This window comes from Dipodomys merriami, unplaced genomic scaffold (genome assembly GCF_024711535.1).
Source record: "Dipodomys merriami isolate MVZ:Mamm:240054 unplaced genomic scaffold, mDipMer1.0.p SCAF_638, whole genome shotgun sequence".
Lineage (NCBI taxonomy): Eukaryota > Metazoa > Chordata > Mammalia > Rodentia > Heteromyidae > Dipodomys > Dipodomys merriami.
The window spans coordinates 506,954-525,871 of record NW_027206222.1 but is presented as its reverse complement, the minus strand read 5'-3'; the positions used below and the strand labels follow the sequence as shown (position 1 = coordinate 525,871).

The 18,918-nt window shown below is 36.8% G+C and overlaps 1 protein-coding gene across 6 annotated transcripts in view; it reads right to left on the bottom strand.

Annotated features, from left to right (window-relative positions):
* The window catches only part of LOC138815316 (protein CFAP20DC-like), a 200,762-nt gene that overhangs the window by 18,698 nt on the left and 163,146 nt on the right, over positions 1 to 18,918 (bottom strand). For all 6 annotated transcript variants that reach the window (XM_070004655.1, XM_070004659.1, XM_070004660.1 and 3 more), the window contains one exon: positions 17,914 to 17,975. In XM_070004655.1, coding sequence (XP_069860756.1) covers positions 17,914 to 17,975 — 62 coding nt within the window. The remainder of the gene's footprint in view (positions 1 to 17,913; positions 17,976 to 18,918) is intronic.

The window sequence follows — 18,918 nt, the reverse complement described above, 5'->3', positions numbered from 1 at the left end:
AAATTTAATATATGTTCCCCTGTAGTGTTGCAGACTTTATGTTGAATATTGAATACGATAAGACATAGTTCCTGCCCTTGAAGAATTCACCTTATTGGAATAGATATTTGGACCAAAATTTATAAGAGTAAAGTAAGTGTTAATTAGGAATTGGTCCAGGGAACATAGGGATCTGGGAGACTAGTCCAGGGAAGGCTGACTAGCAAAAGTCAAGAAAGGGTTATTCCTGAAGGATGAGAATGTGGCAGCAAGGTAAAAGAAAAGACACACACTCCCCACAGTACAAAGGTATAAGGGAGCTTGGGTACGTAAAGCAGTGTGAAATGATGATGGGAACTGGTATATATATGCATTTAATGAGTCAGTTACTGAAAAAAGCAGGAGGTTCTGGAGGCACTGGAGATTTAGTGAAAGGATTTAATCCAGAAGAATCAGTTCTAAAGTCTGATTAAACTCTGAGTAAGACTGAGTTGGGCTACTGTGCACTGTGAGTAAGACTATTAGTTGGTGAATGACCTGATATCTATTGTTTTGAGCAAATGGTTCCTCTACTACAAAAAAATTTATTATAAACACATATTTTTCCAACTCACAAAGATATGTGAGCGAGGATGTTTATTACAGCACTATCTACAATAAGAAAAGATTGGAAACCACCTAAACGTCCATTCACAGAAAGTAGACTGAATACATTATATATATATATCTAAATGGGGACAAACTTTCTAGAAGCTAAAAAAAAGTGTGGTCTGTTTATATGTGCGAATTCAGAAAGACACCTACGATTTGTTCTGGAAAAATTTATAAGTGGGTTGTGGAACAGAATGATCTTACCCCTTTATGTTAAAAATGTATATGAAATATATTTTTTGAGTTCTAATACAAACATAGGAAACTTGTGAAGACCGGCCAAGAACCTTTTAACCATTTTCACACCTGCCAGTAGAAAAGTTGGGGGGGACGGTACAAAGTATAAGACTTGGTTTTTACTTTGTACATTTTGAAAGTGATTGAACACTTTGCTTTTGTTCTACAGTTACTATTTGTTTTGGTGTGGATGAAACTCAGGTCTTGAACATGCTAGGCAAGTACCCTACCACTGGCTAACACCCCAGCCCTAGAGACTTTATTTCTAAAGGTGGAATGTCTTCCTTCAAACGCTTCTAATGGAACAAGCTCTACCAGACTTCTGAAGCACATTTTAGAACTATCTAAAACCAGTGTTTTAGGTGGTAAGTGATTACTGGCCATAGGTGCTAGACTGGTTCCTCAACCAGTGGGGGAGAGGAAGAAAAGAAAATAGGTTGTCTTCCTCAGTGTCACCTAGTACCATCTAAGTTGATCCTAGTACCCTTCTCCACTGCAGAAATGAACTCCATGATGAAGGCTGAATATTTTGGGTCTTTACTAATTCTAGAAGTGTCAGGTTTTTATTTGCATGAACAACAGTGGCTTTATCTATAGGTATGACAAAGAAAAAAAAGTGGTTGATTTAAACAAACACACATGTCTTCAAGAAACTAGTTATTAAAGGACAATGGATCCTAGGCTGAACTCTCCAATGTTAGATATGACAATTCTGCGACAAGAATGGTTGCTGTGAGAAGTTAGAAGACAACTTTCTCCTTTGCCACAGAGAAGAAACTGGGCAAAACTTCTTTCTGTAAAAAGACATTTAATATCTTTCAATGTCTTTCAAAGGACCTTCCACCCCCCACTCCTCCTTTTCCTTTTCTAGTAGCTGGAGGACAAAAGGTCTCAGCCTCAGAGAAAACTAGGCAGTGACTCACTTCTCCTTTACCTTTCACAAGAGAGGAATCATTTTAGGATAAAAATTCTCAAGGAAGTCAGTTTATCTCCTCAAAACAGAAAAACCTAATCAAGCATTGTCTGATTAATTAGAGACACTAGGAAAAAAATGCTATCAAGGCCTACAGCTGTAATCAACTTAATCAACATGCAAAGAGCCAATCTATGGTTTCCTTGATTAACAAAGCAGAATGTTAAACAGGGAAGTGTGACATTGTAGTGCCATTTGCTAAAGCTGCAAATTGAGAATTTTCCTTAAATATTTAAAGTCAGGTCAGGATAAAGTACAAAAATCTTTTATATTTGATTTCTTATGATGGATACCATGGATGTGGACATTTCAATTCAACTTTCAAATTCAGACATTTAAGAAGTAGAAATGAATAATGACTACATTCTCCAATGAAGACACACACAAAAAGTCAACTCTTGCTGCACACTGTCATGCGGTGAATTTGCCACAGGTACTAGTTAGTTATTATTATTTGAAATGATAGAAAACTATTCACTGTCAAACATCTTTATATAGCACCTTTTTCTGAGTTCTAAGACAACTGCATGTTAAGTGCTTTGTAACTGAGTCATTAGCAAATCAAGAGTGGAAAACTTTGCAGCCTTTTCTAACTTTATCCAGAGAATAATTGCCTTAAAATTAGAATACAAAATAAAATTATCCAAACCTTTCTGTGAAATGATGACATTTAATAGGGCAGGAAGAGGAGGTGGGATTTAACTTAATGCTTTAATTTAGCTTTCTGGGCTTTTGTAAAGAATAACTACAGGGTATCATTTTCATCATTAAGTGTGTCAGATTATTAGATATCGTATTTATGTTCTGATTTCCAATTTCTTCTCTAAGTTTGGTTATGCCTTTATGTTCAGTAGTCAACTAAAACAATGATATGCTAAAAAGAAACTTTTGTGAAATGAACGACAATTTAATTTCCTCCAGTATTGGCTGGTTGCACAAGAAAATAAAGAACTGGAGAAAGTTGACAGGCTATACAGTTGACTAGATTTATTTCCCAGCATTTGCAGGGTGTATTGCTGCATTTCAGTTAATAAAAAATATTGTGATAGAACACTGATGTGGGTGATAAGTGGACTTTTAGACAGACATGGTGTTTTAAAACATCTAGGAGGAAATAATCAGAAGTCCTTTGTTGTGTGGACCATCCTTGTAAGTAAAATGAGCTTTCCAGGGATGCAGTAATTCTTTCTAGTCGCCAGGCTACTATGGCCATCATAATTATTCAGCATTACTCCAGATGCTTTATTCAACCTAAATACAGTCCTCACTCTATAGAAAGCTTACATGCTGCATTATCAAAAAGGTAAAAGGACATGAAGACATTGTAGTAGCAGAAAGAGCATACTGTAGCAAAGTAAGAATTACTAGAATGACTCATACTAAGAAACTTTCATAAAAGTGCAACATTCCCACATAAAAGTAAATAGACACTAAATGTAAAGCAATGAATGACTCCAAAGTGACCATCACCAGAGACAAGACAGATGTTTCTCTCTTCTCCTTTCCCAATTATTACTTTCTCTTCTCCACAAATATCACCCAGATGGTGACACTCCAGATTCGTTTGCTGGTTGTTGAACTTTATACAAATGAAACATACAATATGGATTCCTCAGTTGTCCATCTTCTTTCCCATACATTGTATTTGCAAAATTCATTTATGCTTTTGGGTACTAAGTAGCATTCCATTGTATGAATATATCACAATTTCCCCCCTCCAACTATGGAAAGATAATGGGCCAATAATGGTCCATCTCAGTTTGGGGCCACCACGGATGGACGGATGTAGTAAGGAAAAACTTTCCCTCTCCTCGCTTGGGTCCAGTGGTTCAGGGTCTACAAATCAACTGACAATAGACAGACTATCAGGAGCAGAGACAAAGTTTTTTTACAGCACACTTGGGAGTCGATCAAGTTGGAGTTGTTCCTTTATCTCTGATAAAGGATTATTTACTAATTTAAGAAAGGGAGGGATTTTCAGGGATTCCATGGGAAAGTTTAGAAGGTTCCATTGGGGCTTTTGATGCTAATGGAATGTCTGTGTTCACACTGCTTGCCAAATTCACAGGAAACGTCTTGTGGAATAGCAGCTGTATCTTTGAAAGGCTCTGCATAGGTCAGGTAAGAGAGATTCAGATCAAATTTCTGCATTTTCTATAGCTCAAATGCCTTCACTTTAACATAACCTTAATATCCATTCTGAGGGTTAGAGTGGTTTCTCACAGTCTCTATCTGACTCATATATATGCTTTCTACTGATCATATATCTAGAAGGGTAATTAGTTGTTGGATATGAGGGCAGAGTATATACACCTTGTATAGAAGCTGCCTAGACAGTTTTCCAAAGCTCTCTTATCAGTTTTACTCCATCAGCACTAGCAGTGTGCTTCAGTCACTCCATATCCTCACCCAAACTGGAATTTAAATCTTAGTCATTGTAATGGGGGGCAGTGGACTCTTCTTCTTCTTTTTTTTGGCTCCTGTTGTGGGGCCTAAACTCTGGACTTGGGCGCTGTCCCTCAGCTCTTCAGCTCTTCAGCTCAAGGCTAGCGCTCTACCATTTGAGCCACAGCACCACTTCCAGCTTTTTTCTTTTTGCTTATGTGGTGCTGAGGAATCGAACCCAGGGCCTCATGCATGCAAGGCAAGCACTCTACCTTCCCAGCCCCGACTCTTCTTATCCTTTAAACTTTTTTGTGCCAATCCTGGAGTTTGAATTCTGGGCCAGAGCACTGTCACTGAGCTTTTGTACTCAAGGCTAGGACTCTGCCACTTGAGCCATGACTACATTTCCACCTTTTTTTGGTAGTTAATTGGAAATAAGCATCTCATGGATTTTCCTGCCCTAGCTGACTTTGAACTGCAATCCTCAGATCTCAGCCTCCTGCGTAGTGAGGATTACAGGCTTGAGCTACCAGCATAGGCAAAATAGAAAAAAAAATCACACTATATTACTTAGTTCCATAAGGGAGAGTCTTCTCATGGCATTTCCATATAAAGATATGATGTATCCTGATCAAACTCACTCTTATCTCCCTTTTACCCTTTCTACTGGCTCCCCTGTTCAGACTGATAACCCCATTCCCCCATTCTCCAACAGAGCCTGTTTTACCTCTCTCTCTTTCAAGTATGTGTTAATTGCACCGTGGAGTTCAGGCATGCATATATTACATTTTAATCAAACTACACTTCTCTATTACTTTCTCTTAATTTGCATTTCTCTGATGTTTAATGAGTTTACACACATTTCATGTATCTTCCAGTCTTTTGGATGTCTATTTTTGTGAAATGTCCTATTCAAGTGTCTTAGCTATTTTTCCTTTCTTTGTGTTGCTTCTTTTTTTCTTACTGACTTGTGGTTCTTTATGTATGTTGTATGTGAACCTTTCCTCCTATTTGTTTCCTGTATAGCTGAGATGACAAGAATATGTCACTGTGCCAAGCTCTTTGTTAAAAGATGAGATGGGTTCTCTACAACTTTTTGCCTGGGCAGATCTTGAACTGTGATCCTCTGAATATCAGCCTTGCAAGTAGCTAGGATTATGGTATCAGCCACTTTACTTAATTTTAATATAGCTGAATTCATGTAGAGATGTCAGAAAGTACACTTAGCTGAATACATCAATATTTTCCTTTATGGCTAGTGAAATCTGAGATCTTTAAGAAATCTTTTCCCACCCCTGATCATTATTTTTCAGTGTTCTAGAATTTTGTTGTTCTATGTGCTAGTCATTAGTGGCTACTGAGCCTTGAGATGGTTGTAATTTAAAACGCTATTTTATTTTAAGGGCTTAGTATTGAAAACAAATGCAAAATATCTCATTAGAAATCCCTTGTTAGTTATAGAGACTAAGATAATCATAGAAACTATATTAAGCTGAAACAGGTAAAAATTAATTTTTATCTTAATTTCTCTTAACTGACTAAAGTAAAACCTGAGATGCTAATTCCACTCCCCATTGGATATATCTAGTTAGAGGAGAAATGACCTATATTGCCTAGACATCTAAAGGATTTTTTAACAGCTTTATCACAACCTTCATTCTTTCCCACTGAAGCCCTATCTCACTTTGCTTATTAAGTTGGTGTGTAAACCTTTACCCTAGCTGGTTGGAGAGCAACTCCTTACGGAGTACACCTATATACATAAACTATATATACACCTATATACATAAATTCCTGTGTCCAGTAAATTCACAGAGCCTGATCACCCCTAAGCTGATAGAAAAACCTAAATTGGTGGATTTTTAAAACTTTTTCTCCCAGCCATTACATGTTGAAATGATAATTTTGAATATGCTGGGTTAAGTTAAACATATTATTAAATTCTATTTCACTTGTCCTTTTACTTTTAAGTGAGGTTAGGAAATTTAAAATTATATATCTGTGACTCACATTCTATTTTGAATGAATTGAAGAACAGTTTTCTGTGAAATATTCTTCTCTGGATGGGATTCCTTTGCTTTTGGTGAGAAATTATGCTATGGTATGCTAGAATTCGAAATCTATCATTTAATTCCCTAGCCCACTCTTTTAAATAAGGTATACTATTTTGAAACTTATGACTGGTCTAGATCTTCGTAGGCTCCATAGATCTTATGTCTCCAATGTTGATATTGAAGGATCAGGGTCTCAGCAGCTGGTTTCTGGAAGTAGTCCAATCTGCAAGGCTGCCTCTTCTTGCTTTGTCTCTTGGATCAAAGTCTCACAAATTCTCATTGCCTCGGAAGCTCTGAGTGGCTTCACTCAAATATTTTTCATTTTTTGTCTGCCTTTTCTGGTTCAGAGGGGAAGTTCAGTGTGGAAACAAACAAGTCTGCCATTGCTAGGTGCAGAAATCACATTAATTGAAAAATCTATCATACCTCCATCATTGAATGTTACAGGGTTCTGATCACTGCTGATATGGAAAATGGAGTCAGAGCTATGTTGAAGGACTATGTGGAAGGAGCAGTGCTGATCCCAATTCAAAATTTGATAGAAGAGGCAAGAGGATGATGATTACATTAGGAGGTGTTAGCAAAATGCAAATTCCAAGGTTAGAGAGAATCCTGTAGGGCAGGGAATAGCTTGCCTGATAACCTCCCCAACTAAATGTATGGCAATTCTAGTTCAAAGAAGACAAATAGTCTATGAGTCACATCCCAATTGATACTACTGTACTACTTACTGCCTGGAGTAAGTTATGGAGAAGTATTTTATGTTTATATTGGTACTCAGAGATAGTGACTCACCAGCAATGTCTCCCAAGAACAAAGGTCAGGGATGGCTACAAAAAGCTGTGAATTGTATCTCAGAAATAATGTTAGTGACTGTGTTAATGTGTATCAGATGTATGATAGCCCTGGACTATCTCGTCATATTCTCTAGGATCTCTGATTCCTTTAAACTGTGCTGTCTTTGGGGGGAAAACTTATTCCTAATATCCTTTAATTTTCTACAGATTAATGAAATGCACATGCAAGTCCATGTGCAAAACTTGTTACATATATTATTTCAGTCCCTGCAATAAACTTTGCAGTAAGTAGTAAAATGCATTTCCTACTTTTAGAGAACTAAATTGGGGTTTGAAGAAGTTAAATATTTTTCTAAGATTACAAAACTCAGCACTATGACTACAGAATCTGCCTTTTTTTTTCTAACCTGGGTCTTGAACTCTGGGCCTGGTCACTGTCCCTAAACAACTTTTGCTTCAGGCTAGCATTCTACCACTTGCAGCTTTTTTTGTGATTAATTGGAGATAAGAGTCTTACAGACTTTCCTGCTTGGGCTGGATTGGAACTGTGATCTTCAGAACTCAGCCCCTTGAGTAGCTAGGATTACAGATGTGAACCACCCAGAATTTGCTTTTAACCAATGTATTATGTATTCCTAAAACCTTTTAGTTTACATGTCAATGTTAAATAATGACAAGCCATTTTGCTTCTAATTTAATGATTAGAATTACTTGGGCTGGTTGGTTCCACCTAAGAACTTTTGTTACAAATGTGTGCTTAGAATCTGAGGAACTGGGAGTGTTTAGCAAATAGTATTAAAACTGCTACATATGATGAATATTCAAGTGTGCCAGAAACATACAAATAAGTTTTGCTGTATTTTGCTATATTTCAGAATTTCTAGCAAGAGTAATACTACCTCCTTACATTAGCTTATTTACTTACTCCAAGTTGCAAGCATTAATGTTAGAAGAGGGAAAACATGAAACATGCTGAATTTTCTATGTCTTCACTGTATTTGTAAAACACAATTTGAACAATAATCATGTCTAGAATTCAAAATATTTGCACTTAGGTTAGCTACAAGCATGTATTTGTATGTAATTATGTAAGGCCATCATTGGCATACTGAAAGAAGAGAATATGAAATGATCCAAGCTTTTGTTAAATTGGTTTTTGAATGTGAAGATGTTAGAATATAAATAATTTAAAGGAATCAGAGAAACTTTATTCTGAAAATTCTTGTCAATGCCAATCCATCCTTGTCAACTGAACTAAAAGTGTGCTATTCATATCTTGAATTTATAGATGTAAAAATATAAATTTCTTCAAAATTTTGTTTTCTCAACTATTTGCAATACAAACCCAAGCAAGTAATTCATCTTCTTGCTATGATTCAGAATAGTTGATTAAAATGTAACCTACTTTTATCCACTATCTGTAGAAAAAACATGGTAGGTTTAGTCATAAATATTCCATATTCTCAACTACCAAACTAAAAAACACCACCAATGAAAACAAATCAGTAGTGTCTTTTAAGCATTTCACTGAAAATAGATATTAGAAGATAATTTCTTGTGGTGATTGAGATTCCTGAAGAAAAACTACATGGAGCATTAGTACGCTTAGAACATAATTAACACTGATGCTACTTTAGGAAAGAAGAAATTTTAAAAGCCAGTGATGCTTCCTGGAAGGGCAGAATGAAGGTATTTTTAATGATGCTGTTTCCTAATTTAAAAGCTACATATCTTAACAGAGAATAGCCTCTAATGTTTTTAAGGTCAAGCCAGAAATATGTTGATGATTTAAAAAATGCAAGCCAAGTGCTTTATTATATTATACTAGCAGAATGTTATTGTACTTTAAAAATATCATTAAATCAGCACAAACCTGCACTTACCATTTCCTGCCCATTTTTCACACGGAGCTGCCTTCTGACTATGAGTAATCTGTTAATCTGCTCTTGGCCTCACAATCCGTCAAAATGACAGATTCATTCCTTCCCTAATACATAAGATCTTCATTTACTGTTGCCTGGCTGTAACTTTCTTTTTTGCTAGCACTGAAATGTGGAAATTCACAAGCAAATTTAGAGAATGTCACATGAGTATTGTTTCTTACTTCTTCCATTATTCTGGGAGGAGAAACTAAAACTTTCTTGGACTCCCAATGTGAATGAATAGTATTTCTAGAAGCCAGTTTTTGGTTTCAGTAAAAGTGCTGTTAAAGAGGTTGGAAAGTGTACACTTCACCAAGTCAGTGGCCATCTTGGAATTTTCTTTGAATTCTAGTGGCTAGTGAATGGATTCTTACCTTTCACTCTCAATCCTTCATACAAAGAAAAAGATCATTTAATAGTTTAAGGATGAATTGCTCCCATGAAAGATGAAAGCTTCATTAACATAAACACCATTGTTTAATTGAAAGCAATATTGTGATTTCATTTAAGCTGAGCTTTTCATTTTCATCCTTATGTGAGTGACCTCAGGCCAAGCAATATCTCAGGGTTTTTGGTTCCCTGTCAAAGGGGTAATACAAAAATGATTCTGCTAAAAAAATGATTAGATCAGTATAAAAAGTTTTGCTTTTCCTTTCTAACTTGTATTAAGTAATCAAATGAAAGAACAAAAATCATGAGAATATATAAAATTCCAGCTTTCTTATTATTGTATTATATAAGAGATTAACAAAGTATATCAACTACAAATCACCATTAGGCTTCATGAATTATAGATTCAAGTGTTCAGGTAATAATTTAAAGGTCACTGTAGTTAATTTGCAAAATAAAAAGCAAAAAAGCTGTTTATAGCAAAATATGAGAAATACTAATCAGTCTGTTTCAAAATGGTTATGTATATAATCCATAGGGTATATTTGTAGCTTTATGGTATCTCTATGGTATCTCTATGCTATCTATATGATGCATATTTTTCTCATTAAGAAAGCCAACATTTTTGTCCTGATCCCCAAGTTGCATCTGGGGTAAAGGATTTTTAAAATCACTGGGTAAGAAAGGAGTCAATAGAACAATAAGGTTTATGTTAATTCAATCAAATCAAATAGAAGTTGTTTGTCTTTTCACCTTGTAGTCATTTTAAAGAAACTGCACATTTGACTTGTACAGTATTTGACTTGTCTGAGTGTGTTTTTATGTGGTAATGAACAGCATAATGTGAAGCTGTAAATGCTGGCAAACATAATATATTGCTAAAATGAAAAATTGTTTTAACTTTAATCATTTCAAAATATAGTGTTTTTTATACTAGCCATAGAAACATAAAAGAAATCTAAGGAAATAAAAACCAACTACTAACAGACCAGGTGAAGAGCTAAGACCCAGTAGCCCACGAGAGACAGGTCATAGTGATGGCAGGCATCTCAACTGAGGGCAATGGAGAGTGATGTTGGCTGGAGCTCAGGCAGGCAGGTCTGAGAGTGAACAGTGAAGCAAAGATAAAGACATCTTGCAAGATGGACACCTACTCTTCTTCCATGATGGCTGGTTAGGGCCCGAGACAGGTAGGGGCAGGTAGACAATCTGACCAGACTTGCTCAGGTGAAACAATGGATCAGAACCAAGACTGGAAGTGGGCTGGGCAGATCAGCAAGTGGCAAGGGCAGAGGAGGAAGAAGTGATGGGACAGGGTACTGCCAGATGCAACTCTGTCCATTTTCATGGTTAGTTGGTGGGTCCCCTGTAGCCTTCTAGAGTCATGTAAGACAGGGGTCTTGGGTAAAGAGTGGTTAGAGATGAAAAGTATATGATTTGGGAAATTAATTTTGCTGTTAGGTATAACTAAAGCTTTTCTGGGACTAAGCTGGAAAGCTAGAAAAGCCATGCTGGGAACTGAAGTGGGGAAGGGCTCAGGTGTTTTAAAAGTATTTCAATAATGAGGCAGGTGGAATCAAGCCTTCTTTATTAGCAGGAAGGGCAGGAAGTTACTTGAATTTAAGAGAGCAGCAGGTTCAGGCTGTTGCCTTTCTCTCTGTACATATGTCATATATACACATAGTATATACACATATATACACACACATATCCATTCATCCATCCATCCATCCATCCACACAAAGCTTTCCCTTCTTTTCTCATTTCCCTATCTATATTCTGTCAGCCTCGTGAGGGTTGATGTGACAACCCAAGCAGATGTCTACAAGTGGCCCACTGACTTCATGATAGACATGAACAGGCTAATACCGACAAGCAATTTCCAGTAAGAACACAGCAATTAAATTATGACAAACTATCTATTTAAAGGTTTAAAACGATATATTTACCAGAGACTTACGATTATGGCTAACTTCCAGTGGACATTTTAAACTCAATTCCTGGAAAAGGTTTTACTTATTAAAATAAGAATAGGTCCAGGTACTGGATATACTGAAGAAAGAAAATAATTGCAGTGCACATGCGCTCCAACTAGCAGCTTATCACACAGAGATGTAGCTTAGGCAGAGAGATGGGACACTTGGTTTTGTGAGGCTAGTTCTAATGATTTTAACACAGTTCTTGAGTGTTTGCTGTGTGGGGGGCATTCTTTGAAACAAAGATAAGGTTCTAGCTCATGCATTTTACATTTTTGGCTCCAGGTAGGAAAAGAAGTGTGCAGAAAACAAAGAAACAAAGAAAATATCAGACTGTGGAGTACTATGGTCAAAATCATCAAGACAGTGTAATGAAAGTGACTGAGGGCCTTCTCTGATGAGGTAATGTTTATCTGAGTAGGTAAAAGGAAGCAGTTATGTAACCCTCTAGGGTAAGAACTCCAGGCAGAGCTCCAGAGTTAGAACAAGCCTAGAATATTTGAGGAAAAGAGAAGCTCATGTTGTTTAGTAGAAAGATACATAGTGACTTGAAATAGTTTGAGAAGTGAACTTAGGAATTAGATTCAGGCTTAGTTGTAATAACAGCCTCTCATAAAAACGTAACTCTACTTGGTTATAAACAAGGCAATATCATTGTCTTCCTATTTTCAGACAAAGGAAGGACAATTCTTGATAAGACTGACAAATTTAACTGGCTACTATTGAAGATGAAACATTTCAGTGGTGTCTGCATATGAACCTACTGCCTTTCTCTCCTTCCCGCTCCCCCTGCCCCCCCGCCCCCCCCACCCCACTTCCATCTTCTCTTAACTTGAATGCTGATGGAAGCTGGGCATAGAGGTTCATGTCTACAATCCTGGCTAATCAGGAGGTGGAGATTGCTCAAAGACTGGGGAAAAAGTTAGTGAGATCCCATCTCAACAAATAAGCTGGGGTAGAAGGGGGTCTTCCCTATGGTCCTAGCTCTAAGGAGCAGGACTGTGATCTGTAGATAGCCCTGAGGAAAAAGGCAAGAAGACCCTATCTGAAAAATAACTAAAGGGAATATGAGCTAGTGGGGGTGGCTCTAGTGGTATAGCACCTGCCCAGCATGCATGAGGTCCTGAGTTCAAACCCTGTAACAATTAAACAACTGATGGAGTGCCTATTTTCACCATATATATATATATATATATATATATATATATATATATATATATATATATATATATAAAACACAGGAACATAGATTCAGCTTTCCATCTCCGTGATAAGTTGTTAAAATTAACAACTTAAACTGGGCATCAGTGGCTCATGCCTGTAATCCTAGCTACCCAGAAGGCTGAGATCTGAGGATTGCAGTTGAAGCCATCCTGGGCAGGAAAGTCTGTGAGACTCTTATCTCCAATTAACCACTAGAAAACTGGAAGTGGCACTGTGGCTCAAGTGGTAGAGTGCTCAACTTGAGCTGAAGAGCTGAGGGACAGCACCCAGGCCCAGAGTTCAAGCCCCATGACCGATGCCCTCTCCTGCCCCCCACCAAAATTAACAACTTAGAAGGAGAAAAGATTTGCTCATGGTTTCAGGGGCTTCAGTCCATGGTTGCTTGGCTCTTGCTCTGGCCTATGGAGACGGAGTGAGTTATGGTAGAAATATATGAAAGGCTAGTTCAGCAACAGCAGCCAGGAAACAATGAAAGAGGAAGGGTCTGAGATCCCTATAAGATCCCACCCCTGAAGACCTAAGAACATCCAACTAGGCCCACTTCATAAAGGTTTTATCCCCCTGAAGCAGTATGGGGGCCACACTTTCAACACATGGTCCTTTGGGCTCTGCATGGAGAATCAGTACCCTCAAATGAATGGGTGTGAATTTGTGGGACTAGGATTATGAGTTCCTACTCACAAGACTGGCAAGTAGGGCAGGAAAGTTAGGGAGACTCTTATGTCCAATTATGCACCAAAAAAAGCTGGAAACAAGGCTGTGGCTCAAGTGATAGAGCACTAGCTTTCGGCAAAGAAAGCTCAGGGACAGCACCTAGGTCCTGAGTTCAAACCTAAGACCAGCATAAAAAAATGAAGTCCTGATAAAAAGAAATGATAAAAATAAAAATCAGTACCTTTGGTTATACAGGCAAAGTGTCAACATAGAATTCAGATGATCAGTTAACAGGACTCACACGTGCTACATTTAGAGGAATGAAATGTTGGCTTAGGTAAGAAGGAAATCCTCTATTGTGCTTTTGTCTCAAGGAGGAAATCCAACTTGCTCAAAAATGATCCAAATTAGTCATTTAGAAGAGCAACATCAAATACGAAGTTTATAGACGTCATTTGTCTATATATCTTCTCTCTTTGGTGATAGAAGAAGCTTAAGCAACCGAAAAGATGACTATGAAATTGAGAGTCTTGACAACTGGAGAGAAAGAAAAATGAAGCCACTGTGACTGGTCTGAGTAGTGCATGCAGGTTACAAAGACAGCCAGCTTGCCTCAGTCAGGCTGGCTGAGCTATTGGGAACTTGAGGTCACTGGTTATTAATCATTTATCAAAGTCTGAAGGACTTTATCAGATAATTATAGTCATAAGTATGTTTATATCACCCAAACATGTGGCAGTGCTACAGAGGATTCGGGCCCTAACACAATCTGCCATAACATTTAAGAAAACTACAGATAAGTGATAAATCATAAAGCAAACCCTTTACAAAACCATGCCATTCACTACTGCTTGGGGATTCTAGAATTATTTTCTATACATTTTTTATTTCCATAGACATTTAGAACCTTACAAAGCCTGTGACTATATTTCCTCCTCACCTTAATTTTTCAGTGAGTGTAAAACAGCAAGTCAAATCATTATTTGCAATGAAAAAACTGGTTATTAATGCAATCCATCTGAACAGACAAGAATGTAATGACACCTAATTTCCTAAAATTCATTTCTGAGCAAAAAATACCTTGTGCTGTTCTGAAGAATCTACCTAAACATATAAACAGATGTGTCTAAGGGACAGCTCTAACCCCACGAACTAATAGATGGCATTTTCAAATAAATGACTCAAGGCTGCAAAGGGAATCCATTTTGCTCTGTTTGCAGCATGCAAGTTTACATGCTAGGAAACATTTCTCAACATGAATGAACTGTGAAATTGTTTCCTCCAACCCTCCACTCCTCTAAATCGTATTAGATTAGGTTAGCCATTTCTGTACTTTGTCCTCAAGGCTGTCAGTGCCCCAAGAGGTAGCACCAGTGGATTGGGAGGCAGGAGCTCTGGCAGCTGAGATACTGCCTAAATAACAGTGTGTTAGCAACATATAATGAGAAACAGCACCCCTTGCCCAACAATGCATGGGAAAATGGATATTTTGCAAAGCTAGCCATACCAGGGATTGTGATGAAGTGAACCATACACACACACACACACACACGCATGCACGCACGCATGCACGCACACACACACACACATTCCTAGATTGTAATCTTCTCAGGAAAATGATTACCATTACACCCCACCTTGCTCCACTGTCAAGTACTGCCCTGTGAGTATAAGTAAATGGCTTTATTGTGAAGAAAACAGTGTATGAATGCATGCAGTGTTTTAGGTGTTTTCATCTGAGAGCTAACTCTAAACCTAAATTTATCTTCCTAGTACATTGCACTGTACCTTTATTTAATACTGAATATATGAAATGAAGAAGCTAATGAAAATCTTTTCAGAGCAAAATGTAAACGAAAGACTTTGGGGATATTTTGTTCTGTTACATTAGTGAAGTGAGTTGAAGGCTGACTCCCTTAATATGTATATATATATGGCTCATGAGTATGTGTAATTTAAGAATGCTAGATTCTTCATTGTTTGGTGCAGATGCATGTACTTCACTGAAGCTAATGCAGTAATCCACTTGCCAGAGGGCATATCTTGATGTCTTCTTAGTGGACATGTGTGCATATACCTCCCCAATCACTGCTGTGTTATTACTCATATTACAACCACCAGTTTTTCTGGTATTAAGTTCTGGATATGAAAACTTCCAAAAGTCTTTTTATATAAAAGTTCCCATCTAGGATTCATGTTAAATGTTTATCCAAGAAGGTGTCTTTAGAGGCAAATCTTTTTCATGTTAATTATCAGGGTATTTAATTTTAATTTTTAATGTAAAATTATAGAGTTTTATAATGTGAGATATAAAGCACAGTGTATTATTTGCAAGAAATATACTAAATACACATCTTAAGAAGAACCATAGTGCTGAATTACACATATGATTTAAGCCACTTTATATGATGATATATGCAGATCTCAGAATTTCATCATCTCTGCATTTATGGCCCAACAATATGTTTCCATCAATTTTCCAAACTACTGATATACCAAGCCTGAAGCCAAGGCATGTAGTTGGCAGTTTTATAACACTTTTCTAGGAATCTGAGGATAACCTGATAGCAAATGAAGTTTGGATCACATTTTTGTTTTGCATTAGTATTTGTCCTTTTAGTTTCATTATATAAAAATATAAATTACTTTTTATGAGGAGTATGAACATTTAATTGGTTTCATAAAATATATTGTCTGTTCGATTGTAAATTTTCTTACATTCTTTTTGATATTCTATCTTTGGGGATTACCTTGTAAAATAGATACTAAAAGTCATATACTATCACATGCATCTAAATATTCATTTATTTATTTACCTATCTAATATTTATGAGGATTAATTTTGAAACAGTTCAGTAAAACAAAGTTAGGTAGTATTACCATTCAGTGGTAGGATTGGTTTATCTAAGTGAAATCTAAATGAATCTCCATAAAAGGAACAGAATCATAAAATTGGAATTGACTTCATAGAGCATATCATTCAGGTTCTTTCCTTTACACATGTTGATGTTCACATTATGAAATGCCATCTGGGAAGGTTGAAAGACTTGTTTAGATCATATACTATGTTAGTGGAGAATGCAGATAAGGATTAGGCCACTATCTCCTTTTAGTGAAGGCATGGTTTCATTTTCTAATACCTCTTATTATCATTATTATGTGTTGAGACTAAAAATTCTGAAGTTATTATAATTTGGACCAAAGTTGGGTTTCCAGTTACTTAGAAGGCTTACTCAAATATGGAAAAAAATATCAGATAAATCTGGATGAGCTTCAAGGTTGCAAGTGACAAGTTTGCCTACCAAGAGAGATATGATTTTAAGAATGTTAAAATACCTTTTTAAATATAAAAAGGAAGAGAAGGCTCACAGTTTCAGAGGGTTCATGGTGGTTTGGTACTGTGCACTTTGTACTTGGTGGTTAGAGTATGTGGAGGAGGCTCATGGCAAACAGAAAGCAGACAGTGAGACAGGAAGGGGCCAGGACCAAGATACCCCCCAGTGACTCACCTCCAGTGACATACTTCCCCTGTGTCTAGGCCCTATGCTAAACTTTCCACATTGCCACCAGCTAGGAACCTAGGATTTAACATAAGAGCCAGTGGGGATATTTCAGAGCCAAACTGTAACATCAGGCTAAGTAGTTTGATGATGAGATTCATTCTAGTAACTAGTGTTCAAGATAAACCAACTTTTCATTCAATTGCTAGTGTATTGCAGAGATTAAGTGATATTAATTTAAATGGACAAACTGATTTTTATAGCTATATAATAGATACATATGTATAATCAGATTTGCTTATTTTTACTCTATTTAAAATTATGTTTTTTTCTCATAACTGACAAATGATTCAGATGCCAGTGATAGTTCTGAAAGAATATTGAGATTTCTGGAAGAAATGACCACTTGAATTTTTATTAGCTGTCTTGATAAATTTAAATTTAAGGCATGTATAATATTTTGGCCTAAAAGTGTTCTTAACATCAAATACTTATTAAAATGCATTATTTGTACTAATGAAATAAATTAACCTTTAGCTCACCATGTGCTAAGAACTTAACTGAGAAGTTTTTATACATTAGCCCATTCGAATGTCCTTAAAAATACCTACCATGATGTGATTACTTTGCCTGAATTTCTTCATGTTATATGACATGCTCAAAACACCCCAGCTAGGGATTTAAACCTAGGAATACTTATCATTACTGCACAGTTGGAATAAGAAAAATAGATGACGCTAGGTGCTGATGGCTTACGTCTGTCGTACTAGCTATTTAGTAGGCTGAGATTTGAGGGATAGCATTTGGGATCCTTCTAGGGGGAAAAGTTTGCTAGACACTGTCTCCAAAATAACCAATAAGAAGCTGGTCTAGAGGTAGGGCTCAAGTGGTAGGGCAGTGCCATTTGAATGAGTATGAGGTCCTGAAAGCATGAGTTCAAACTCTGGAACCAACAAGGAAGAAAAAGAGAAAGAAGGGAAGAAGGAAGGAAAGGAGGGAAGGCAGGAAAGAAAGAAAGAGAGAAAGAAATAAAAAGAAGGGAAGTAAAAGAAAATGAATTAAGACTTCCAAAGCTCCTTGGAACTTTTGTATATCAGTTTCATAAAACCAAGAAAAAAATGTAGTCTTCTAAATATGGTTTTAGAAATTTTAGATTATTAGTGTTCCTTACCGTGGGTTAGAAGGAGAAGGTGGGTTCATTTCTTTCTGATAGTGGCGACCCTGGTTGACAGGCTGTAAAAGACAAAATGTGCGAGGTATCAATCAGCACAATTCTTAATGTATATATTTACATGCATTTTCAGTTCTGTAATTGTTTTCTGAGGCACAGACCAAAGAAGGGTCTGGATTTATTTTACAGATCAGGTAAAGGCTTTTTGGATGATCTAGTAAAAAGCAGAGTGGAATAAAGAAAGAACACAGACTCTTTTAATGGCCAACACTGGGCTCAGTTGCATCTATGGTGTAATTAAAGGTCATGTGTTAGTATCTTCCCTTTTGTAGAATCCTTATGCCATAAAAATGGTTGAAGATGGGCACTTATAGCTCATGCCTGTAATTCTAGTAACTCAGGAGACAGATTTAAGGATTGTGGTTCAAAGCCAGTTTGGGCAGGAAACTCTGAGATTCTTTAATTAACCACCAAAAAGCTGGAAGTGGAGCTATGGCTCAAGTGGTAGAGCTATATCCCTGAGCAAAAAAGCTAGTCAACAACACCCAATCTTGAGTTCAAGCCCCAGTATAGGCATAAAAGCAAACAAATCCCAATGATCAATATTTCTAGACAGAGCAAAATAAAACAAGATATCCTGCGAACTAATACTGCCTTGTGAGCATGAGTAATAATACAGAGACAATGAAAATATGTTTATGTTTCACTATTAATAACTTTTCAAGATAACATGTACTGACGTTAATGAAAATGACATATATAAGTCTAGGTGGCCATTTTTCCCAAGTGTACAATACAGATCTAAGCAGCGATTGGTGAACTGAGGAAAACTGACGCTAACACCTAACAAGAATGTGAAATTTCAACTTCTCCTTCCACAAGAAACCTTTCCATTGTTATTTTGTAACAGTTAAAAACAGCACCCTATGTAACCCTAAACTCTGCCTGTAATGGAACTTTCCCTCCTTTGTTCTACAAATGGAGAAAATTCTGTTAGTTAATGTA